Below are 26,591 nucleotides of genomic sequence, written 5' to 3'. Positions count from 1 at the left end.
TTGTGTGTGTGTGTGTGTGGGTGAGCGAGAGAAAGAAACAGAGAGATCGTGTTTGGAATTACTTGTGTTTAAAGTGGCTCTCGTCGGGAATAATATCACAAAGTGTAAGTTTAAGTATACTTCTCAGCAACTGTTCACAATCCCACTGAGTCACGGGGGTGCACTGACTTTGCTCTCCAGAGAGTTTGTGTGAAAGCGAAAGAGGAGGGGTAGCGCAACAGTGCTTTCCACTATAGCTATGCGAGGCTGATTAGGGTGAAATACATTGAAACTTTATAAGTTGAACATATTAAAAGTTATTTTGGATAATAGGAACCGTTGTATTGATGAAGTCGCAGGGGTGCGGCTCTATTTGTTGGTCGCGACTCGAGTCTTAATGAGTATGTGTGCGCGCCCACATGTATGTGTGTGAGAGTGTGCATGTGCGGGTGAGATGAGGGAACGTGAGGGCTCTGTTTAACAGAAATTTAAATAAATGTAGGATATTATAGACATTGTTTGTCATTCTTATCCAATGTACTTAACCAGTGTCTTTGTTTTAATTGATAATTTTGTTGTGGTAGCCTGTAGGGCTCTTTGAAATAACTGAAATAATTTGGCAAAGTGATATGGAACCGTTATGCAGTCAAGACCTGGAACTACTTCATAGCCGTGCGTTTACTTGAAAAATAATTACACACCTTAGAATGTCCATCAACCAATCAGAATCAAGCATTTAACAGACGCGTGGTATAAGAAATCATAATTATGATATATAAATTCTAATTCTCGAGAAATAAAGTCACAGTTCTGAGAATAATTACCTTTTTTTATGGCAGGCAGGATCATGGAAGGAAGGAAGGAAGGATGGATGGATGGATGGATGGGCCATTTGCTTTTACTGCTGCAGATCAAAATCAATCCTTTAACAACAACATGATCACACAGGAAGTCAGTATGTTGTTTCTGAGAGTTCAAGTAGGATCGACCACATTATGCCATCCTCCTTTCAGACATTTCTGCATCATCTCCAGTGTTGACCTTCCCTTGTGGTGTAACCGGAAGTGAGTTGCATCAGCAGCATGGGAGACCTGGGTTTGGATCCCATGTGAAAACCAGGAAGTGTTTGCATTCGCATGATTGGTGAAGAGAGCAATCCAGTGGTTTCATTTTCCCCTTTAAAATTACATTTTAACTCCACTGATGGTTAGGTTTGGGGTTTAAGTTGAGGGTAGGGTACAGATTATAAAATATGCATTCCTCCTCATTATATTACCGACTGTACAACTGAAAACAATTCACTTCACAACGCGCTTTCGGCGCCCCTCTGTGGACATTACACCCGGAAAATGGAGCTCATGCGTGTCCAAACATACAACTAAACTTACCGCTATAGCCACTGGAGGCAGTGCTTTGAATTTCGGTAAGCACAGACCGATTTTAGCTAAAGAAAAGTCAACCAGCTGTTTCTGATATTAATCTAAACACTAAGAGGTACTGAATTGTTTAATGTGGTAAATGTGAGCTGATAACAGCTTGTGTGAATGAGAGAGACTGAGAGAAAGAGACTTCTCTAAAATTATTCAGTTAAATGAACATAAATCTGGAGGGAGATTGATTACTCAAGAGTAGAGGTAATATCCAGTTCAATGTACATAAAAAAACAACAAACACAAGCCATACAGTATACACTGTTTCAACTGTCATAAAAGTAGATCACCTCTACTCCTTTTTTACAGTGCCTCTCTCCTTTTCTCTCTCTTTCGCTCTCTCTCTCTCTTTCTCCTTGAGGGTCACTGAGGTTGTATGTTATAGTATATCAAATATATACTCATGGCATGGGAAACATATAAACTATTCTTGGAGGAAAAAAAACACACAATAGCACTAGCACTCAGAAAACAATGAACATAATGAAGCACTGTGAGATCTTGCTTGTTGCTTTATTTCCATTTAAGGATCAGTAGGGACAAGAGAAATGAAAGCTAATCCAATTCAATCAAATCTAATTCTATGAATTTGATTCAGGAACATGTTTCTGGCAGCCAGTTAATGTGGCGAGGGTTTCTGATGCCTTTATCTGGGTTTTATGAAATGGAACAAAAAGTACACACATATAACAGTGACTGATTTTTGGTTTTTGTACACTTTATGCCTAATACAAAAGAATTTGAGGCCAAGTCTGCTGCCTTTTAAAGAGGATATATTCATTAAAAGAGACATCACCATGCCGGTAGACATGTAATGGTGCCATAAACTCTTGTTTTAATGCTTTTTTTTCATGATTGTTCTCAAATCTAAGAAGGTGTCCTTGGCACCACGTAATGTATGACATATTTAGTTTTTGCATGTCAGCATATCTTATGCTGTGCGAAAACTTCTGTAATTCATGAGATTTTAAGGGGTAAGTGTATTGGACTTTGGAGCTGTTATGGATTATTAAGTCATTTCAAAAGGTATTTAAGCAAAATCAATACACATTTGCCTAGTGCGTTATTTTGCATGAAGCAAATTTGAAGTAAACCTTATTTCATGAGATTTAACAGTGCAGGTTTTGAACCTGAACTGCACATTGCAATGTTTTTGGTTCATATATGATACGGTCACAATTGCAGGATGTAAATTTGCAATTACGAGATATAAAGTCCTAATTGCGAAATATTAATTCAAAATTGCAATATAGTCACAATTTTAAGATATACATTTTAATTGCGATATCAATTCACAAATCCAAAAAATAAAGTTGCAATTGCGAGGTGTACATTCAAATTTGCATCATAAACTCAGAATCATGAGAAGTCGCTATTGCAAGAAATAAAGTCACAACTGCAAGATATAAACTTAGAATTGCAAGGTATATTGTCACAACTGCAAGATTTCAGAATCATGAGATATAAAGTCGTAATGGTGAGATATAAATTTGAAATTGTGAGATATATTCACCATTGCAAAGATTTAAATTCACAATTGTGAGATACAAGGTCGCGATTTCAAGATATAGTCACAATTGCAGAATGTAAATTCACAATTACGAGATAAAGTCACAATAGCGGGATATTGTCACAATTGCAAGATATAAACTAGCAATTCAAATAAATAGTCACAATTGTGAGATGTAAATTCAAAATTGCAATATAAAGTCACAATTGCGAGATATAAATTTGAAATTCCGAAATAAAAATTCACAATTGCGAGAAATAAAAATTGAAATTCCGAGATACGAATTCACAATTGCGATTTTTTAACACGAAATTGCAAGATATAAATTTGAAATTGTAAGATATAGGCACAATTCGAGATATAAATTTTAAATTGCGACATAAATTCACAAATGCGAAATATAAAGTTGTAAATCAAATTTGCGACATAAACTCAGAATCATGAGATATAAACTTCCAAGAAATAAAGTCACAACTGCAAGATATACACTCGCAATTACGAGATGCAAAGTCCTAATTGCGAGATATACATTTGAAATTGCAAGATATAAAATCACAATTCCGAGATAAACTCACAAATATGAGATATAGTCACAACTGTGAGATGAAAAGTCAGAAACCTTTTATTTTTATGTTATTGTTATTTTCTTTCATTCTGAGGTGGGTTTACACAGTGACTAATTACACATATCGGTTTGATATCCATATGAAACCATCATACATTCAAAATAATGTTTTCATTATACAGTTGCAAAAAGAAAGGAAATTTGTAATGAGGCACATTTTGCTCTTTCATAATGATACACTTTTTATTATTATTATTTCTGTGCTTTATTTGCTATTTTCTTCATCTGCAGTATAAACAACATCTCTGCAAAAGTTAACTGCCAAAGAAAGTGACAAAACCATGTATTTCCTGTTTACAAAGTCAGACACCTTCAGATGATGCCGCTTTCCTTGATTTTAAAGCGGCCTTTCTCCATAGATAATTGCATAAGGAAGCCACATGAATATGTTCAGAGACATGGTAACTGCAACCTTCAAAATCTTTGTCTCTGAATGTAATAGAGAGGCAGAGAGTGTCTTTGTGGCCCAGTTATCATAAATAAAATCCACACATAAGCCTGGGTGTAAGTGATAAAGATGATGTAATTGTAAAATGGAGTCAAATTCTCTGCATGGGAGTGTTTTACTGCCATCTACAGAAAGTCAATCAAATTGCGCACCTCAAAGACAAGTTATCAACAGGGGGGGAAAATATGTTTGCGGTAGTGTTCCCACTCAGATTGAAAACTTAAAGAAACGTATATATACACATGCACACACAGTTGAAGTCAGAAGTTTACATGCACCTTAGCCAAATACATTTAATCACATCACAATTCCTGACATTTACTTGTAGAAAACATTCTCTGTCTTAGGTCAGTTAGGATCACTACTTTATTTTAAGAATGTCAAATGTGAGAATAATAGTAGAGAATTATTTATTTCAGCCACTATTACTTTCATCACATTCTCAGTGGGTCAGAAGTTTACATACACTTTGTTAGTATTTTGTAGCATTGTCTTTAAATGGTTTAACCTGGGTCAAACATTTTGGGTAGCCTTCCACAAGCTTCTCACAATAAGTTGCTGGAATTTTGGTCCATTTCTCCGGACAGAACTGGTGTAACTGAGTCTGGTTTGTAGGCCTCCTTGCTCGCACACGCTTTTTCAGTTCTGCACACAAATGTACTATCGGATTGAGGTCAGAACTTTGTGATGGCCACTCCAATACATTGACTTTGTTGTCCTTAAGCCATTTTGCCACAGCTATGCTTGGGGTCATTGTCCATTTAGAAGACCCATTTGTGACCGAGCTTTAACTTCCTGGTTGATATCTTGATATGTTGCTTCAATATATCCACATAATTTTCCTTCATCATGATGCCATCTATTTTGTGAAGTGCACCAGTCCCTCCTGCAGCAAAGCACCCCAACAAAATGACGCTGCCACCCCCATGCATCACAGTTGGGATGGTGTTTTTCGGTTTGCAAGCCTCACCCTTTTTCCTCCAAACATAACGATGGTCATTATGACCAAACAGTTCCATTTTTGTTTCATCAGACCAGAGGACATTTCTCCAAAAAGTAAGATCTTTGTCCCCATGTGCACTTGCAAACTGTAGTCCGGCTTTTTTATGGCAGTTTTGGAGCAGTGGCTTCTTGCTTGCTGAGCAGCCTTTCAGGTTATGTCAATATTGGACTCATTTTACTGTGGATATACACACTACCGTTCAAAAGTTTGGGGTCACTTGCCTGAAAAGTTTATCATGATCTTAAAAATCTTTTGATCTGAAGGTGTATGCTTAAATGTTTAAAAATAGTTTTGTAGTCAAATATAATTGTGCCACCATTACTAATTTATTTAATTACAAAAAAAAAAAAAAAGGGTTTTTAAATGGATGACTTGGACCGAATAATTAAGAAAAGCAGCCAATAAGTGCCCAGCATATAGATGGGAACTCCTTCAATACAGTTTAAAAAGCATCCCAGGGTGATACCTCAAGGTTATACCTTGGTTGAGAAAATGTCAAGAGTACATGTCTGCAAAATCTAGGCAAAGGGTGACTACTTTGAAGATGCTAAAATATAACACAGTTTTGATTTATTTTGGATTTTAATTTAATCCAATTTTGGAGTCAATTAAAAGTGAAACAATCTGTCTGTAAACATTTACTCATGTCGTGCACAAAGTAGATGTCCTAAACGACTTGCCAAAACTATAGTTTGCTAATATTAAATCTTTGGAGTGGTTAAAAAATGAGTTTTAATGACTTCAACCTAAGTGTATGTAAACTTTTGACTTCAACTGTATGTATTATATATATATATATATATATATATATATATATATATATATATATATATATATATATAATGTATTGTTATTGTTTTCTTTTTCCTTTAAAAGTGTGTATTTCAGGGCCAGAAATGTCATGGAAATAAATAAATAAATAAAAACAAAAACCTTGATAAACTCCATAGAAATTTCCATAGTGAAAATGTTTTTCTACTTATAGCCAACTCTCTTAAAAAATGTAATCAGCTAGAAATGTTTCTTTGTAAGCGCAATCTTGCATAAATAATGTTTAGCCTACTAACTCTGTCTGGCTTTTGTCTTTTAGAAATAGGACAGAAATACTTTGCACATTGGGATACGTCACTCAGCTGTGTTTAAGTGCTCTCTCTCCCTGTTGAGTTGTGTAAAAAAACTCACCACATTTCTTTCTTAACTCAACCAGACAGACCACTGGTTTCCTCAGTCCCTAATTGGCCACGGCTCTCGACTGACCTGTGACTCCACAAGAACCGGAATTTCAATCAAGCTGCACAAAAAAGGCCAATGTTTATAAGGGAGAATGAGAAGAGAGGAGAGGAAAGGAAAGGAGAGGACCGTCATTTTCAAGAAGGATCACCACTGGTGTCACTACATCAGACTTTTTCTGTCTAGTGTGGTCTCTCTCTCTTAGTCACTCACTCAAAATGATGGACAGGTACTCTGGTCATGATGTCTTTCACTACTAGCATGAAGGTAAAAGCTGTGCGGTACTTTGTAAATTAAAAAAAAAACTGGTCCCAAGGTACATTTTTGAAAGGCTGAACAGAATTGGACCACCTTTCTACAATTAAATTAGATGAATGACTAAGTATATACACTATATTGCCAAAAGTATTCGCTCATCTGCCTTTAGACGCATATGAACTTAAGTGACATCCCATTCTTAATCCATAGGGTTTAATATGACGTCGGCCCACCCTTTGCAGCTATAACAGCTTCAACTCTTCTGGGAAGGCTTTCCACAAGGTTTAGGAGTGTGTTTATGGGAATTTTTGACCATTCTTCCAGAAGCGCATTTGTGAGGTCAGACACTGATGTTGGACGAGAAGGCCTGGCTCGCAGTCTTCGCTCTAGTTCATCCCAAAGGTGCTCTATCGGGTTGAGGTCAGGACTCTGTGCAGGCCAGTCAAGTTCTTCCACACCAAACTCGCTCATCCATGTCTTTATGGACCTTGCTTTGTGCACTGGTGCGCAGTCATGTTGGAACAGGAAGGGGCCATCCCCAAACTGTTCCCACAAAGTTGGGAGCATGGAATTGTCCAAAATCTCTTGGTATGCTGAAGCATTCAGAGTTCCTTTCACTGGAACTAAGGGGCCAAGCCCAGCTCCTGAAAAACAACCCCACACCATAATCCCCCCGCCACCAAACTTCACAGTTGGCACAATGCAGTCAGACAAGTACCGTTCTCCTGGCAACCGCCAAACCCAGACTCGTCCATCAGATTGCCAGATGGAGAAGCGTGATTCGTCACTCCAGAGAACGCGTCTCCACTGCTCTAGAGTCCAGTGGCGGCGTGCTTTACACCACTGCATCCGACGCTTTGCATTGCACTTGGTGATGTATGGCTTGGATGCAGCTGCTCGGCCATAGAAACCCATTTCATGAAGCTCTCTACGCACTGTTCTTGAGCTAATCTGAAGGCCACATGAACTTTGGAGGTCTGTAGCGATTGACTCTGCAGAAAGTTGGCGACCTCTGTGCACTATGCGCCTCAGCATCCGCTGACCCCGCTCTGTCATTTTACGTGGCCTACTGCTTCGTGGCTGAGTTGCTGTCATTCCCAATCGCTTCCACTTTGTTATAATACCACTGACAGTTGACTGTGGAATATTTAGTAGCGAGGAAATTTCACGACTGGACTTGTTGCACAGGTGGCATCCTATCACAGTACCACGCTGGAATTCACTGAGCTCCTGAGAGCGGCCCATTCTTTCACAAATGTTTGTAGAAGCAGTCTGCATGCCTAGGTGCTTCATTTTATACACCTGTGGCCATGGAAGTGATTGGAACACCTGAATTTAATTATTTGGATGGGTGAGCGAATACTTTTGGCAATATAGTGTATATTGTAAAAATTATATATATATATATAAACACACTGGCGGCCAAAAGTTTTGAATAATGTACAGATTTTGCTGTTTCGGAAGGAAATTGGTACTTTAATTCACCAAAGTGGCATTCAACTGATCACAAAGTATAGTCAGGACATTACTGATGTAAAAAACAGCACCATCACTATTTGAAAAAAGTCATTTCTGATCAAATCTAGACAGGCCCCATTTCCAGCAGCCATCACTCCAACACCTTATCCTTGAGTAATCATGCTAAATTGCTAATTTGGTACTAGAAAATCACTTGCCATTAAAACAAAACACAGTTGAAAGCTATTTAGTTTGTTAAATGAAGCTTAACATTGTCTTTGTGTTTGTTTTTAAGTTGCCACAGTATGCAACAGACTGGCATGTCTTAAGGTCAATATTAGGTCAAAAATGGCAAAAAAGAAACAGCTTTCGAGAAATGAGAAACTCGTCAGTCAATCATTGTTTTGAGGAATGAAGTCTATACAATGTTTGAAATTGCAAAAAAAAAAAAAAAAAAAAAAAAAACAAATTGTACACTACAGTCTTCAAAGACAAAAGACAGCTGGCTCTAACAAGGACAGAAAGAGATGTGGAAGGCCAGATGTACAACTTAACAAGAGGATAAGTACATCAGAGTCTCTAGTCTGAGAAATAAATGCCTCACATGTCCTCCGCTGACAGCTTCATTGAATTCTACCCGCTCAACACCAGTTTCATGTACAACAGTAAAGAGAAGACTCAGGGGTGCAGGCCTTATGGGAAGAATTGCAAAGAAAAAGCCACTTTTGAAACAGAAAAACAAAAAGAAAAGGTTACAGTGGGCAATGAAACACAGACATTGGACAACAGATAATTGGAAAAGAGTGTTATGGATCTTAACCCCATTGAGCTTTTGTGGGATCAGCTAGACTGTAAGGTGTGTGAGAAGTGCCCGACAAGACAGCCACATCTATGGCAAGTGCTACAGGAAGTGTGGGGTGAAATGTCACCTGAGTATCTGGACAAACTGACAGCTAGAATGCCAAGGATCTGCAAAGCTGTCATTGCTGCACGTGGATGATTTTTTGATGAGAACTCTTTGAAGTAGTTTAAGAAGTTCTGAACATTTTTTTCAAATTGTAATAGTAATTTTTCACATTATTAATGTCCTGACTATACATTGTGATCAGTTGAATGCCACTTTGGTGAATAAAAGTTTCTTTCCATAAGAGCACAATCTGTACATTATTCCAAACTTTTGGCCGCCAGTGTATATATAAATGTGATATTTACATCTTGACTCATTTGATGGGACTGCCAAGTTTTTATACAAACTTGGAATAAAAATGCAAAATAAATTATATATATATATATATATATATATATATATATATATATATATATGTTCATTACAATGACTATTTTCAAGTAGATTGCATACAGTGTTTACAGAGCAGAATGCAGTAAGCAGTATACAAGCTTTCCTGCTTGGGTTCTTTTTGGAGGCTGTTGCTGAATAAAATTTAAATTGTCACTCTTTTGCACAATATTATTGCACATCTGCACACACAACTTACACCAATTACCAACCAAACAGTAAAAATAAACTCATGAAACCAATTTACAATTTACACAAAATAGTTTGCTGTAAAGAGTGTGCCAGACACTTCCAGGCATTTGTAAAAGCAGTAAAGTATAAAGCAGAAATCTGTGTGGTTTGCAGAACATATCAACATAGTAAGTGTACTATAATGAAAAACCTGGCATTAGAACAAAGTTGCCAAGGTAACACAGGTAACTGTACAAATATCTTCAATGTTCTGGAGAGAACAGATATGTCACATGCTGATATATTGCTGGCTGTCTTAATTTAACAAGCTTGGCATCTTACCATTATGTAATAATTAAGTGCAATGAAAGGTAACCGTAAAATACATTTAAAACGAGTGAAACTGGCATCAGGGCAGTTATTTTTAACATTCAGCTTTATGGTATCTGATAAATGGGAAATATGTAGTGCATACATGTATATGGGACTTTTGAACCTTTGGTTGTGTTATCAATAAAAATATAATTATGTAATAATTAATATAGACACTATATAGATGGAATAAATACTCAAATATAGGAAATGTATCACTAATAAAAAAAATATAGTTGTATTATTTTATCTTTTTTTCTAAATTGTAATCATTATATTTTATGATATATATATGATATATTATTGTATATTACATTAAAAGAGGCAAACAATGCATGACAGAACACTGCCACCTGGTGTTCACACACTCCAAGACCCTGCAGTGGCCATTTTCAGTGGCACTGTTTATGCAAAACACTGTTTAGTACTTATAATTTCCTTATTTGTTTAATTAATATTTACTTTAATTAAAAAAATATATAAATTAATTTTAATTATAAATTAAATATTTGTCTTTTTCATTGTATATCAATCCGAACTGATAGTTACAATCACAATCATACAATACATTTAAATTTGAGGACTTTAAAAGGACTTGTTCAGACTTGCTTGTTAATCAATTATTCATGAGTAGGCGGGACTCGACAGAGCTGCCTTACTGGTTGTACTAAAAGCGTAAACATTCTTCAAACACAGACTACGACGTTGAAATAAACTAACGTTGATTTGTTTTTACGGACAACCATGCCTTCAAACGTCTTTTTTCAAACTACCATGGAACTACAAATATTAAACAGGTCCATAGTTTCCTAGACTGTGTGACAATTTCAGAACTTTGCTTGCCCGCTAGAGGTGATTAATTATTCATGAGTAGGCGTATCTCCATAAGTTTCCCATTTTGCTTACGTATGTACTACGTATCGCCGGGTACGTTGCAAAATTTCAAAGTCGATTTGTAATAAAGCAATGTTTTTACAAACTGCCAAGTGGCAGCTTGTGTTAAAATATTCCACATTTTTCTAGATAACCCTCCGCAAGAAAACATGTTAAATGTAAAGTTAGTAAAAAGAACTATGAAGTGGTAAACTGAACAGAAACTTACGCTAGATATAGATCAGACGGAAAAAAAAAAAAAAACATTGCATTTAAAACTCTTTCCCAGAACCAGGCTGGAGCACATGGCGGCGACAGAGTCCAGCTTAAGCCCGGCGGTGGAGTCGATGGTACCGGCGTGCATGTTCGCACCGGACCCGGGCTGCGCGAAGGATCCGACCGGCAATGAGAGCAGCGAGACCGGCGAGAACCAGAACGGAGACGCCGAGGATCACTTGGACCTCACCAGCAAGGTAGATCTCAGGCCTGACAGCTGGTTTTCACGCTTCTATTTGTGCACGATTCATTGCAAATGTTTATTTCATACATGGATGGTGTTTAAAGGCTTTTACTTACTTTTTAATTGAATGCCAAAGCTGATCGCACGAGACAGTTGCATGAGTGACACGTTGGCTGTATGTATGTGCCAGCTGATAAATCAGCACCGTTGACTCCAAAGTTATATGCAATGCAACCTGCAGATTAACTATGATATTAAATTGCATGCCAGTTTTGATGTGCAATATAAAAACACATAGTTTGGGTGTCTAAATGTTTAACTAGTTAAGTGTACAGCACTGATTTGTGAATTGACCCCAACAAGTATTTGGAGGGGATGCCACACTTACAAATGTATGTCTGCTATTGCAGTTAGTACTGGCATCTTGGCATCTTTTCTGCTGCTTGGTTTGATATTGTATTTTTTTAATGCATTGTCATTCATACAGATTTAAGTGTGACTTTTGGGTCACTTTTGATATTAAATATATTGCATGTATTGATGTATATCAGGAAATTGGCATTTTAAAGTACAGTTACTATTTACACTATTATGGGGGGGATTGTTTAGCCATCAGTCAGGGCGGGACATCAGAAGAATCTGGGGGAGGGGGCTCGATGCAAATTTATGGGGGCAAGCCCCCCACCCCCCTTTGATCTGATCATGTTTGAAACATGCCTCAGGTTTTATAGTAAATTAATGAACCTCTACAGCAAACTGGGGTGATATGTGAACATCCTACAGATTTCTTTACTGTGTAAAAGAACAATTTAATGATAATGTCTGTTGTTTGCTGTCAGTTGGCGCTGGTCAGCCCTACTGGAGAACAGTATGACTGTTTACTCAAGCAGCTGCGAGAACGAATGGAAGAAGGCTGTAGAGAGACCATCTATATGGTCGGAATGGGAACAGGTGAGACATGAAGTGTCATCAAGTATAATGTGCTTTTTAATCTTCGGTTTGTGCTGTCACATCCTTGGAACATATGTTAACCAATCAGAATCATCTATTCCACGATGCACTGGAATAATATGTAATATTGGTTGACCAGGTCCTAACCAATGTTGACACTTGACCATCTGTCATTTATTTATTTTGCTTTGTTGGCTTTTCAAGCCAGATTTGTATTTAATCAATTGTTTACCAAGCTTTTGTAATTTCCCATCTTTGATTACTTTATTTTTGAACTGGATCTTGACGTAAATGGGCTATTTACTGTAGAGCGGCCATGAAAATTTTTGTGTCTCTCAGACGGTGGTGATTATGGTCTGGATGAGAGGGATATGGAAGCAGCTGTTGCTACAGTGCGGTCGCTATGTGAACAGGCTGATGCTGATCTGATTCTACTGCGAGAGAGAGTGGAGACGGCGGGACGAGTCCGGGATTACCTCATTCGGCGCCGAGTGGGAGAGGCCGACTTCTTGGAAGTTAGGTTAGAGAGATGTATTCGGCTAGAAACGTATTTCTCGCAAGTACGCAAATGCAGACGCAAAAATTCTTAACATGCACTCTTGCGTTGCTGTGGCGGTAACAAACCTCAGTACCCAAGGGGGCGATAGTTCCCTCATCTATGCCATTAAATCGGATTTGACATAATTGAATTATTACTTGAATATCTACATTTATCTTATATCTTCTTGCCTCTTAATTATTCTCAGAGTTGCGGTTGTTGGTAATGTTGATGCCGGTAAAAGCACACTCTTGGGCGTCCTTACTCATGGCGAACTCGACAACGGTCGCGGATTTGCACGACAAAAGCTCTTCCGACACAAGCACGAGATGGAGAGCGGTCGCACCAGCAGTGTCGGCAATGACATACTGGGCTTCGACCAGGATGGGCAGGTGGTCAACAAACCGGACAGTCACGGGGGCAGTCTAGACTGGACCAAGATCTGTGAGAGGTCGTCAAAGGTCATCACCTTCATCGATCTGGCGGGGCATGAGAAATACCTGAAGACCACCGTTTTTGGCATGACTGGGCACCTACCGGACTTCTGCATGCTTATGGTGAGAGAGGAGTAGTTGGGTGAATGGTATAAACAAAATTGACCAAGTTCTCAAAAAAAAAAAAAAAACTTTTTGTATATATATCATAAAATATTATTTTTTATGAAAACACGATAAAAAAAGCTAATGATCAGTCCTTTTTAAGTTTTTTTTTTTTTTTTTAACAAATAAATTAAACTAAATAAATGTAAATATAATAAACATAAAATATAATACAAAATAATCATATAAAATCCCATCCACATTGATTTTTATTTATTAGATTTTTTTTTGAACATACAGTAAGTGTTAGCTTTGATTTTTGCAATTTTTTCCCAATTGCACTTTTTGAATGTATGTGGCAACTACATATTATTACTCTATATAAATGCATGGTTAATGTGTTGCTTACTGAAGGGTTTATGGTTTGAGCCAGTAAATACACATCACATCTTTATGAAAAAAATCATTAAAAAAAAAATATATATATATATATATATATATACTGAAAAGGTAATGAACAGTCCTTTTTGAATTTTTATTTTGTATTTTTTTAACTGCCATATAAATTGTAATGAAACACATTTCAAATTAAAAGTACATATGAAAAATAAATATGTATTTAATGAAATATAAAATATAATAAATAATCATTAATAATTTAAAATCTGGTCTACATTGGTTTTTTTATTTAATTTTTTTAATTAGTTTTTCAATTTAGAACATTTGTGTTTGCTTTGGTTTCCATATATTGGATCTATGTGGCAACTATATATAACTGATTGAAATAAATGCATGGTCAATGCGGCGCTTTATTGTTTGAGCCAGTATATACACATTAACATGAAAAAAAAAAAATAGTATTCAAAAACTACTAAAAAAAAAGTAATGAACGGTCCTTTTTTACGATTTTTTTTTTCCTTAGCCATATGTCATATAAATTGCAATTAAACAAATTTCATAATAAAAATAAAAATATTGAAGTAATATATGATAAAATAGAATATAAAAATAATAATATAAAATGTGGTCTAGGACATAAGTTCACTCCATTTTCAAGCAGTTTTGCCAATTTGTACTTTTTAGGTGTGTACGTATGGCAGCTGCATATAATTATTAGATATATATGCACGGTTAAAGTGGTGTTTACCGAAGGGTTTATTTATGCCGTTTTAGCCGGTAGATACACATTTTCATAAAAAAAAAAATTAGGAAGTACTGAAAAAGTAATGAACAATCTAAGTTTTTTTTATTTTATTATTATAATTTTTTTAACGTTATATACATTGCAATAAAATATGTTTAAAGAGAAAAATTATTCACATTCCTTTTTAAAAAATGTTGCCATTTTATTTTATTTCTCACCAGTCAGGAGACACGTGAGAAATAAAATTAAATGACAAAAAGTTTAAAAAAAGGAGTACAGATCATTTTTCTCTGTACGGATCTTTACACCCTAAACTGGTAGAGCATGGTGATTTTGTTTTGTTTTTAATTGTTAGTGTTTGCTTGGATTTTAATTAACTTAATTTTAGCCCAATTTCAATGTTTTTGATATATGTGGCAAGCAGCTAGATATAATTACTAGATACAAAGGGTTTATCATTTGAGCCAGTATAGGACTTCGCCCACCCCTTATGTAGAGGATGGAAAAACGTGCCTCAGGTGTCTGTACTACTAAGCTATCTGGTCCACTCTACTTTTCTCTTTGTCATTAAGGTGGGCAGTAACGCAGGAATCGTTGGCATGACCAAAGAGCACCTCGGTCTCGCTCTGGCCCTCAACGTTCCCGTCTTTGTAGTCGTCACTAAGATAGACATGTGTCCAGCTAACATCCTACAAGGTAACGCAAAGCCTTCATTCTTCTTTAGACCATCGCGATTTAATGTGAAATGTCAGTCCAGCCATTCGCCGTAGTGTGCACTGCAGTAGTGACAGCTGTGTCTTGATTTGCTAATGTGTGTGTTTTACAGAGACATTAAAGTTATTACAGAGGCTACTCAAGTCTCCGGGATGCAGAAAAATTCCAGTTTTGGTGCAAAACAAAGATGATGTCATCGTTACAGCCTCAAACTTTAGTTCAGAGAGGTAATTTAACCTAATTCTGTGTACCTCTTGCACTAGCCTCCACTTAAATCCATTTTTGTCAATCATTTTGGCTGATTTTGATATTGATATTTATATCAATTGAAGATCTTTCCAAGTCTCATATCCTTCCTAGTGTAATTCCATTAAACCTCATTGTTTTATTTTTCAGTGGCACTTGAAAAATAACTCTTTGGCTCTACTTGTTTCAGTTGTGGATAGTGGTTCCACATGTTTCCACAAGTTATCATAAATTAAATGTACCATGTAATTTCAACTTAAATACTTCAAGTTAATTTAATGAATTAAGTAAACCCAACAAAATGTATAATGACAAAATAACTCAAAGGAAACTGTGATATGCAAGCTAGTGACAGAAAAGCTTAGTATGGTAAACACACGCTGATGGGATGCACTACTGACTGAGTGCAACTTGGTTACTATGCTATGGTTAGCACTGCAATTGCTCAGTGGATAAAGCAATATGTTGAGGACTCAAAATGTATTGGTCCTCAATCTTGACTGAATCTCAACTCTTCACCATGATGGTAACCCCCAAAACTACAACATAAAGTGAAATTATTCTAAATCTCAACATAAAACTGTAAACACTAACAAGTCTCCCCCTTTAAATGAATCTTGCACAACGTCACATAAAATAACACTTAACATTTACGCTACCTGTCAAATCTCATGCAGAGCATGCTGTGCACTAGAACTCCTGCCCAGTTTCAGGTAACCAAACCAAAAATATTCATTTTGTCTAAATGCACATGGATTAAAGGGATAGTTCATCCAAAAATGAAAATTATCTCATGATTTACTCACCCTCATGCCATCCCAGATGTGTATGACTTTCTTTCTTCTGCAGAACACAAATAATGCTTTTAAGAAGAACATTTCAGCTCTTAGGTCCATACAATGCAAGTGAGTGCCAAAATTTGAAGCTCCAATATCCACATGAAGGGAGCATAAAAGTAATTCATATGACTCCAATGGTTAAATCCATGTGTTCATACACAATACGATTAAGTCATTTTTTATCATAAATTCTCCTCTCTGCCCAGTAGGGGGCGATATGCACGAAGAATGTGAATCACCAAAAACAGAAGGAGAAAGTGAAAGTTAAGGAAAAAGGATTTAAATATTGATCTGTTTCTCACTCACACCTTTCATATCACTTCTGAAGATATGGATTTAATCTCCAGAGTCATCTGGATTACTTTTATGTTGCCTTTATGTGGATTTTGGAGATTCAAAATTTTGGCACCCATTCGCTTGCATTGTATGGACCTACAGAGCTGAGATATTCTTCTAAAAATCTTCGTTTGTGTTCAGCAGATGAAAGAAAGTCATACACATCTGGGATGGCATGAGGGTGAGTAAATGATGAGATAATTTTCATTTTTGGGTGAACTATTCGTTTAAGTAAAGCTGACAAGAAACTTATTTTAGTTGAATCAACTCAGTTAATTAAGTTCCCTTGGTTACATGGTTTTTTTTTAGTAACTTTTACATGAGAGGGTTGAGTAAAACTGATGAAAGTTAAAGTTATTTTATTTATTTTTTGAGAGAGCAAGCATCACTATTACTGTTTGGAAAGCAAGAAGGCAGAGAAGTGAAATTGATACAGTTCAGAACAAAGATGCTTATTTCCCGACCAGAGAAACAAAAATTTTTTTTTGCTTTGGGTTGGACAGAAAACATGCCATATTGAGTTAACCCAAGAACACTTGGAGTGTCACTTTAAAACAAGTTATTATGAAAGTTGTTATTGCTGCCTGAAATAATCACTACACACTAAACCAAAGCATTTGTCTGTGTGTTTGTGAAGGATGTGCCCAATTTTCCAGATCTCTAACGTAACAGGTGAAAACATGGACCTGTTGAAAATGTTCTTGAATCTGCTGTCCTCCAGAACAACATTTAAAGATGACGAACCTCCAGAATTTCAGATTGATGAAACATATTCAGTTCCGGTAAGACAAACACACTTTCAAAGGTTCTGGACCTGTCAAGTTATGTTTTACCTGTCCATAGATCATTTCAACCTTGCGTGATGTTCCTCAGGGTGTAGGCACTGTCGTATCCGGGACTACTTTACGCGGATTAATTCGCCTTAATGACACGCTGCTCCTTGGTCCCAACCCTCTGGGTGCCTTTATCCCCATCGTGGTCAAATCCATCCACCGTAAGAGAATGCCTGTGAAAGAAGTGCGTGGTGGTCAGACGGCCTCATTCGCACTGAAGAAGATCAAACGTTCGTCTATCAGGAAGGGAATGGTGATGGTGTCGCCCCGTCTCAATCCACAGGCGTGCTGGGAGTTTGAGGCTGAGATTCTGGTGCTGCACCATCCGACTACGATATCGCCAAGATACCAAGCTATGGGTGAGCAGAGGAGACATAGATGTGATAGTTCTTGTGTTTAATACTGTGTATATATATATTTAAAGACCTCTTTCTGGTTCTGCAATTTAAAAATGAATATTGACTGAGCCAACACAATTTAGTTGAATTAGGTCAAATAAAATTTACTATAGTAGTTTTCACATTAGGTTAATCAAACTCGATTTACTAGGGTTTATTTAATAAGTTTTCCTATGGTTTTAGATTTGTACTACAGAAAACGATATCTTTTAGTTTGTGGTCTAATACTAAAAGATAGACCTAATATGCAGCATTAACTTTTTAGAGTAAATTTTTATAAATATTTATAAGGGCTGTACCGATATAGAAATTGTGGCAGATACTGACGATACACAGATTTTGGCAGATAATTAGTTTTATGGTATAACCAATATGATATCTATGCTGTTTTGATTTTTTTTATTTCTACATGTGATTTGTTTTTCCTTTTTTAAATTTTGTAATTTATTTTATTTATTTATTTAAGTAAAATTGAAGACTTCCCTCTCTCAACTTTTTGTTCACAAAAAAACAAAACAATCTCTCTTATTAATAAAGCTGCGTATTGCCAATTTTCTTTACAATAAGAAACATACAGTGACGCATATATTATGATTCAATAAGTCGCGAGCCATCACGTTACAATCTAGCTGCATTAAGGGTCCCCGCGACAGAGTGTGCCTCAGCCGGGTGCAGTTTCAATCTCTCCCCCTTAGATCGGGACATTCGTGCAACTCAAAAGAGGCGCTGACCGCACAGAGAGATGCCAGTTTCAGAGTTTGTAGTTATTTACATGATCTGCTTCTGTATTATTTGAACTTTAATAAAGCTATAATGCATTAAATATAACTGCATTAAAGATGTAACGCCAGGGTGTTCACTTTAAAGACGCTCGACACTCAAGTTTTCCTTCAGCGGATAGGCAGCTCCAGCTCCACAACAAGAGTGCTTCTGTATTTACTTATTTTGTATTTTTGCATTAAAATTCCCTCATATTTTACGATCTACATCACCTGAAGCCGTTTGGAAGATTTGGAGTGCATCGGGATTGTGAGCTGTGTCTTCTTCCTCTCCTGAGTCTAGCGCGAACTGCAGTGCTGCGGTCGACTATAAAAAATTGTCGACAAAATGTTTTGAATAGTCGTTTGATCTCATTCAACACAACATGAGACCACATTAAACTCTAATGATGATGCATTTCAGCCCTATTGTCCGTCACTGAAAATGTCACCGATATATTCACCCGTTGTATTTAAGAACTGGCCTTTGCTTATTTGGAATTTTCATTGTGCACAACTCTGAATCTTTCTGCACTCTGTTACTTCATCTTTTCCATTTATTTATCTCTTGTAGTTCACTGTGGCAGCATCAGACAGACCGCCACCATCATTGGCATGAACAAAGACTGTTTACGGACGGGTGACAAAGCCGCTGTGCACTTTCGTTTTATTAAGACCCCTGAGTACCTTCACTTGGAGCAGAGACTCGTCTTTAGGGAGGGCAGGACCAAGGCCGTGGGCACCATCACTAAGGTCAGAGTTCAAATGGACAATATATATAATGTCACAATGCACAAAATCTTAATGGTCCCGAAAATAGTTTTGAAATATAAAAAAAGAATACCCTGTTTGAATTAAGGAAAAACAGCCCATGCTAATATTTTCTTCTAATATTTGCCTAATCTAAATAAATATTTCCAAATAAATATGTAAATGAAATATTTTTTTTAAAGTATTTTTTAATTAAATATATATATATAATTTAAATAATACATTGTATTTTTAATTTGAATTTTATTTATTTATTTATTTTGCATTTAATTCGAGAATAAGATTTTTTGCACTACTTTAATGAGAATTTAGGGGGAAAATGTGCTCATTTGTCATGAAAATGTCACAATGCAACAAAATTTTAATGGTCCTAAAAATAGTTTTGAAATTAAGAACATCCTGTTTGAATTAGGGAAAAATAGGCCATGCTATTATTTGCTTCTAAAATAAATAAATAAAGGTAACATTGTCTCTCTTTTTTTTTCACCTTCAAAAGAACTAGATTTTATTTATTTTTTAATCCAAAAAATAGCCTTTATTTTCTTTAGGCAAAATGTAATTTAATTCTTCTTTTCTTTTGATTCTGAATAATGTTTCTACATTTACAGAGATTTTGAAATATGTATGATTGAAGTCTCAATATAAACAGTGAGATTTTTTGTATGTATGACAGCTGCTTCAAGCCAAGATTCAGTCTACCAAGAAAGCTTCATCACAGGTGGAGGGCACTTTTGCAGCCAGCGAGGATGCTGCACAGATGGGAGGAAGCCCTCAAACAGAACAACCGGTGAGAGGAAGAGCCAGATTTCTCAACAGCAAGACAGAACCGAAGATTTTTGTATCTAGCTGTGAATATAAAATATATTTACAGATCAGTTAGCCAATACAGTGCCTTTAATTTTTTTTTTTAATACAGATGTATGGGTTAATCTAACACAGCTTGTCAAGAACATGTTCTGGTCATATCCCAATTTCCTATTCATCCAAAATCTTCAAAAAAATTATTTTTCTCTTCTCCTCTCCATTGCTTGCTCTCCGTGACTCGTCTCGGTAGCCAGCAGGGATGGTCGAGACACTTTGTAAAGGTGGAAACAAAAAATAAGTTAAAAAGTAGAGAGCAGTGTGAAGTGAAGATAAATGGGTTTTAAGCCTTGTTAAGGTCTGTTTAAGCTTCTTAAAATCTAATTTGCTATAGTGGAAATAACATGGAAGTATTAAGAGCATTACTTGTATAACTTAATAGGATATTACAGTCATGATTCGCCTTAATGTAATGAATTAGGCAGATTTATTTCTTGAACAGGATTTGAATGCAACAAATTACCTCTGAAAATGATTAATTGATTTTGCCATCAAATGGTCACAGTATTGTTTAATAGTGTTCTAATGATAAACTTGTGTTTGTTAACTGCCTTTGGCATTTTAACTAATCACAGGTTCTCTGTGTTTACAAGCAAATGTTTTTATTTTTTTATGTAATAATTGATACTTAGACACTAAACATAAAAGATCATTATATTAAACACAGAAAATAATTAATTAAAATGTAATTCCAGGTGCTGGTCAGTATTTTTCCATTGTTTTTTTTTTTTATGGAATGGCTTAGTGGACACCTTTGACCATCGTGCCGCATCCAGCTGTTTAACTATTGTTGATTTTTCAGCATCTCGTGCAGGGATGTCGTATATTTTAGACACTATGTCAAGTAAAAGAGAATGTCAACTTCTAAAAGCGTGTTTGGAAACACCTGCATTCTGTTATATGAGTTGCATTTTGCTTGTTCAAGTGTAAGAATGTGTTTGGTCTGAATGGCACCTACAAATATTTTTTAGCATCTCGCACCAGGCGATGCGTATTTTATTTTAGACGTTGTGTCAAGTAAAATAAAGAATATAAACTTCTAAAATCGTCTCAAGATATGTGCACTGCAACGTTATTTTTAGCGATAGAACTCATTCGGTCTGAACGGCCCTTAAGAATATTTTTCAGCGACTCACGCGAGTGTGGCGCATATTTTAGACGTCATGTCAAGTAAAAAAGGATGTCAACTTTTAAAAGCGTGTTTTGAAACCCCCAGCATTCTGTTTTATGTGCTGCGTTGCTTCTAAGAATGCGTTCACTCAGATCAGCCACTAAAATGATTTTTCAGCATTTTGCGTCTAGACGGTGGGTATTTTAGATGCATTGTCAAATAAAAAAGAACAAAAACTTCTAAAGGCGTATCTCGAGGTACCTGCATTCTGTTTTGTATGTTGAACTGCGTCTAACTTTTTTTTTTTAGCGCAAGATCACATTCGGTGTGACTGGCCCCTAAGTAAATTTAAGTGTCTTGCACAAGGACGACTCTTATTTCAGAAGTTCTTTCAGCTTTTAAAAGCGCATGTCGAAACACTTGCGTTCTATTATACAGTTGAAGTCAGAAGTTTACATACAGTTAGGTTGAAGTCATTAAAACTCATTTTTTAACCACTCCACAGATTTAATATTAGCAAACTATAGTTTTGGCAAGTCATTTAGGACATCTACTTTGTGCATGACATGAGTCATTTTTCCAACAATTGTTTACAGACAGATTGTTTCACTTTTAATTGATTATATCACAATTCCAGTGGGTCAGAAGTTTACATACACTAAGTTAACTACCTTTAAGCAGCTTGGAAAATGCCAGAAAATAATGTCAAGCCTTTAGGAAATTAGCCAATTAGCTTCTGATAGGCTAATTGGAGTCAATTGGAGGTGTACATCTGGATGTATTTTAAGGGCTACCTTCAAACTCAGTGTGTCTTTGCTTGACATCATGAGAAAATCAAAAGAAATCAGCCAAGACCTCAGAAAAATAATAGTGGACCTCCACAAGTCTGGTTCATCCAGGAAATGCCTGAAGGTACCATGTTCATCTGTATAAACAATAGTACACAAATATAAACACCATGGGACCACGCAGCCATCATACCGCTCAGGAAGGAGACGCATTCTGTCTCCTAGAGATGAGCATAGTTTGGTGCGAAAAATGCAAGTCAATCCCAGAACAACAGCAAAGGACCTTGTGAAGATGCTGGAAGAAACAGGTAGACAAGTATCTATATCCACAGTTAAGTGAGTCCTATTTAGACATAACCTGAAAGGCTGCTCAGCAAGGAAGAAGCCACTGCTCCAAAACCGCCATAAAAAAGCCAGACTACAGTTTGCAAGTGCACATGGGGACAGAAAACTTACTTGTTTGGAGAAATGTCCTCTGGTCTGATGAAACAAAAATTGAACTCTTTGGCCATAGTAACCATCATTATGTTTGGAGGAAAAAGGGTGAGGCTTGCAAGCCAAAGAACACCATCCCAACTGTGAAGCATGGGGGTGGCAGCATCATGTTGTGGGGGTGATTTGCTGCAGGAGGGACTGGTGCATTTCACAAAATAGATGGCATCATGAAGAAGGAAAATTATGTGGATATATTGAAGCAACATCTCAAGACATCAGCCAGGAAGTTAAAGCTCGGTCGCAAATGGGTCTTCCAAATGCACAGTGACCCCAAGCATACCACCAAAGTTGTTGCAAAATGGCTTATGGACAACAAAGTCAAGGTATTGGAGTGGCCATCACAAAGCCCTGACCTCAATCCAATAGAAAATTTGTGTGCAGAACTTGCGAGGCCTACAAACCTGACTTAGTTACACCAGTTCCGTCCGGAGGAATGGGCAAAAATTCCAGCAACTTATTGTGAGAAGCTTGTGGAAGTCTACCCAAAACATTTGACCCAAGTTAAACAATTTAAAGGCAATGCTACCAAATACTAACAAATTGTATGTAAACTTCTGACCCACTGAGAATGTGATGAAAGAAATAAAAGCTGAAATAAATCATTCTTTCTACTAATATGCTGACATTTCACATTCTTAAAATAAAGTAGTGATCCTAACTGACCTAAGACAGGGAATGTTTTCTATGATTAAATGGCAGGACTTGTGAAAAACTGAGTTTAAATGTATTTGGCTTAGGTGTATGTAAACTTCTGACTTCAACTGTATGTGCTGTGTTTTCCACATTTTATTTGCGCAAAAACACATTCAGTCTGAACGGCTAATAAGAATATTTTTCAGCATCTCGTGCAGGAGCTCCACATATTTTTTTAAACAACGTGTCAAGTAAAAAAGAATGTCAACTTTTAAAAGCACGTCTCAAGACACCTGCGTTCTGTATTATGCCTAGCTTCTTTTTAGCACAAGAACATAAAAATACAGGAATGATGGAGGCATCTAAATATTTTATGGTCTGTTTCAGCCAAAGTCTGGAGGGAGTGGCAGACGGCGTGGAGGTCAATGGCACAAAGGCAAACCATCTGTGAGCAGTGGCACTGGGACGACAACATCAGCTGCTGGAGTGGGCGGCAACTGAGCTAATGTCCCTCCTGCCCATCCTCCATTATCTGCTTAGAATTCTCTTCTCTCTCTCTCTTAGCCATCAATACTGGTCATCCCTCTGCCCTGAACTTTTTAAAGCAAACACCAGAGGGCAGCAGATGCTTTTTGTTCACCCTTAATGCCTTTTTTTTTTTTTTTTCTCCCTTTTTTCTTGTCTCTCTGATTTTTGTTGGTGAGAGCAAAAACAATCATAAAACCCTCAAATGAAGCTGGACTGAGCATTTTCTCTCCCTATGCACGCTAATTAGAAACGTTCATCTCCGCTGACAGAATAGTGCCAAAACCCTGACTGACAAGCATTTCCATACTGAGAAGCTCGCTCGCTCGCTCTTTTATCACCCTTATGAAACATGTATACTTTGTGTGTGTGTGTGTGTGTTTGAACTATCCCTTTAACATCCCATAATAAACACCCTAAAAAAACGAAATTTTGCAGCCAGGATTTTTCCCAGAGGACCCAATTAAGAAGCCCTCAACTGAATCCCTGTTTGTGTTCAGCGATTTTCTTATTTCTCACGTCATTTTCCTCCTCCAATTGAATTTGGCAAATGCTGTTGCAGATGAAAGCAAGAAATCTGTTCTGCTTGTCAGTCTTTCATGTCCCCTCATCCTCCTCTGATTTTAATGAGCATTGTAGCTGCCTAGATGCACAAAATCACAGCAGATAAAACCGGTCCCTCGGAGTGTCACAAATTAGGTGCCTTTTGGCTCTCTTGCATTTTTTTTTTTCTTTTGTGACCTAGCATTACTTTTGAAAGGTCTCACCTTTTCAGTGGAGATCTTTTTATGAAAAAACTTTGCAAACAATGCTGACATTGGCATTTAACTCGGTTTCCTATTTTCTCTTCTTAACCACACCATTGTTTTTCCGTCTTTGTTGGACACTTTTGACCCAAACCAAAGCAAGAGTACACATTACACATCAAGGAAAATGATCAACCAACACTTGATATTCAAAAGTTGTTCAGTTGTGTTCAGGAGTTAAACACTGTAAGAACCTTGATTGGTTGCTCTCGTGATTTAGTTTTTTGGCTGTTCAAGGTTCTCTGTTTTTATGAAACTGTCGATCAATTATCTGGCAGGACATAACCCGAGTCAAATATTTTCCATCAGGACTCATGGATGCCTGTCTCTCTCGACACATTTGTTTTGGTTGGGTTAAATTGCATTGAAAGACAATTTTTGAGCATTAATTGCTGTCTGTCACATGCATTTTTCTTAGAGGTCCCATGTCAAAAGACAGTTCAGTCTGTTCTGGTTCTGGTTCTCGGTTTGTTCTCCTTTTGAATCAATGCAGGCGAAACAAGTCTTGGATTTTCTGTACTATCAAAGACATATTCAGATATGTTTTAGTTAAATCGGACACAGCCAAGTACATTTGAACCTCAGTGAACATTTATTTTTAACATTTAATTTGTACAAGTCTAGTCTGGACAACATCGTAAAGACCACATGCTAGACATTATGCCAAATAGATTTTAAAATTCTGTTATTTTTTTTCCGTCTATTTGTAAATAAATGGGAAACTTGGAGGGTAATGAAATCAGATGGAAATGGTCAATTTTCTGTTCCCCCAGGGCAGGTACAAGATATGATTTACAATCTTTAAGAGTGTTCAGTGCTTGGACTGTTTATGATTTTTATCTGCAATTTATTTCCCTTAAGAGCATGGTTTTATTTTTTGAACTATGTACGAAAGAGATTAAAAAAAATAAATAGTTGAAAATTGTGTTGTACATCCTTTTAAACAAAATAAAATTTGCACAAAAACTCTAATGCTAACGTGGTTATTACGAAACGTTTTGCTGTCCCCTTATGAAAATTAACCATGGTTTTACTATAGTAACCATAGTTTAACCATGGTATTTGTAGTAGACCATAGTAATCACAAAATTAACCATGGTTACTACAATATTACTATAGTAAAACCATGGTTACTATATGGATACTACAGTATTAATCTAGCAAACCATGGTTAATTCTGCAACAAAACCATGGTTTTTGCCAAAAAAATAAAAACCTTCAGTCACGATTAATACAATATAAATTTAGTTAAACATGGGTTTCCACCCACATACCCAAAAACAAAAAGGTGTGTATGTGTGTGTATATATATATATGTTTGTTTGTTTTTTGTTGTTGTTGTTGCTTTTATTAGTTTTAATTGGTACTTTTATGTCTTTTGTTTGTCTAATGTGAAGCAACAACCCCTACAAAATTATTTGTTAACATTTGGTTCATCCTCCCTCAGACACTTATTCTCAATTTGCTTTTCGTTCTTCTCTCCAATGTGCCCAAAAATAATGCAATAAACGAATTAAATTACTTTACGTTCCCAGCCCCACTGCTGTGCAAAAAGATATGAAATGCTCTTAGCCAATGAAACGGAGGAATTTATGTCATTGGAGTGGCAGCATGAATATAACAGCTTAACACCAAGCCACATGGTCAAACAAAGTCCCGTGATGGCCCTTTCACTTAATTTCCAGCCCTTTATGTCCCCGCTTTCCCACAGGGGATGGATGTGACTCTTGCTGCCAAGATTCCAGTTAATGTGTTATTTAAAAATCCAATTCCAGTTTGCACCGTGTCGCCTTGACATATCCAATTGTCTTGGAGTGCACTTGGGGTGTTTGATGCGACTGTAAGTGCTATTAAACCTCTCCGATCAAAGAGCTTATGATAGGCTTTGATTGTTGTTTTGTCATTTTTTTTCCTACTCTAATTTTGTTTCCCCTCTGGCTTTTTTGTTATTGCTGTAGTACAGTAATATGGATTTGTTTCAGTATTGAAACTCTCTTGCTTCGTTTTTTTCTTATGCATACACATATTGATTTAGGTACAGATAGTAAGAGTGTTTTAAAGCTGAAGTCTGTAATTTTTGCACTAGCATCACCAAACGGAATAGAGCCAAACAGTTGGGTAAAAATCTGGAAGTTAAAAATACAATTCAGTTTTTCCATTGGGGGAGAGATTTTTTTTAATAATAACTTGT

General features: G+C 36.5%; 1 protein-coding gene across 1 annotated transcript; it reads left to right on the top strand.

Moving 5' to 3' along the window:
- Positions 1-10,697: 10,697 nt before the first annotated feature.
- On the top strand, positions 10,698-25,398 carry LOC127439102 (GTP-binding protein 1-like). Its single transcript, XM_051695153.1, has 11 exons — positions 10,698-11,127; positions 11,954-12,065; positions 12,405-12,585; positions 12,812-13,160; positions 14,859-14,982; positions 15,113-15,227; positions 17,059-17,203; positions 17,295-17,613; positions 18,985-19,163; positions 19,855-19,968; positions 23,457-25,398. The coding sequence occupies exons 1-11, from the start codon at positions 10,960-10,962 to the stop codon at positions 23,568-23,570; spliced, it is 1,920 nt and encodes a 639-aa protein (XP_051551113.1). The 5' UTR covers positions 10,698-10,959; the 3' UTR covers positions 23,571-25,398.
- The last annotated feature ends 1,193 nt before the right edge of the window (positions 25,399-26,591 follow it).

This window comes from Myxocyprinus asiaticus, chromosome 50 (assembly GCF_019703515.2).
Source record: "Myxocyprinus asiaticus isolate MX2 ecotype Aquarium Trade chromosome 50, UBuf_Myxa_2, whole genome shotgun sequence".
Taxonomy (NCBI): Eukaryota; Metazoa; Chordata; class Actinopteri; order Cypriniformes; family Catostomidae; genus Myxocyprinus; species Myxocyprinus asiaticus.
This window is presented reverse-complemented; position numbering and strand designations above follow the sequence as displayed.

Bases quoted from the DNA above. Each gene is read 5' to 3' on its own strand.
- LOC127439102 (XM_051695153.1), top strand. From the start codon at position 10,960: ATGGCGGCGACAGAGTCCAGCTTAAGCCCGGCGGTGGAGTCGATGGTA. The intron at 11,128-11,953 runs GTAGATCTCAGG...GTTTGCTGTCAG, and splicing joins ACTTGGACCTCACCAGCAAG to TTGGCGCTGGTCAGCCCTAC. The intron at 12,586-12,811 runs GTTAGAGAGATG...AATTATTCTCAG, and splicing joins GCCGACTTCTTGGAAGTTAG to AGTTGCGGTTGTTGGTAATG.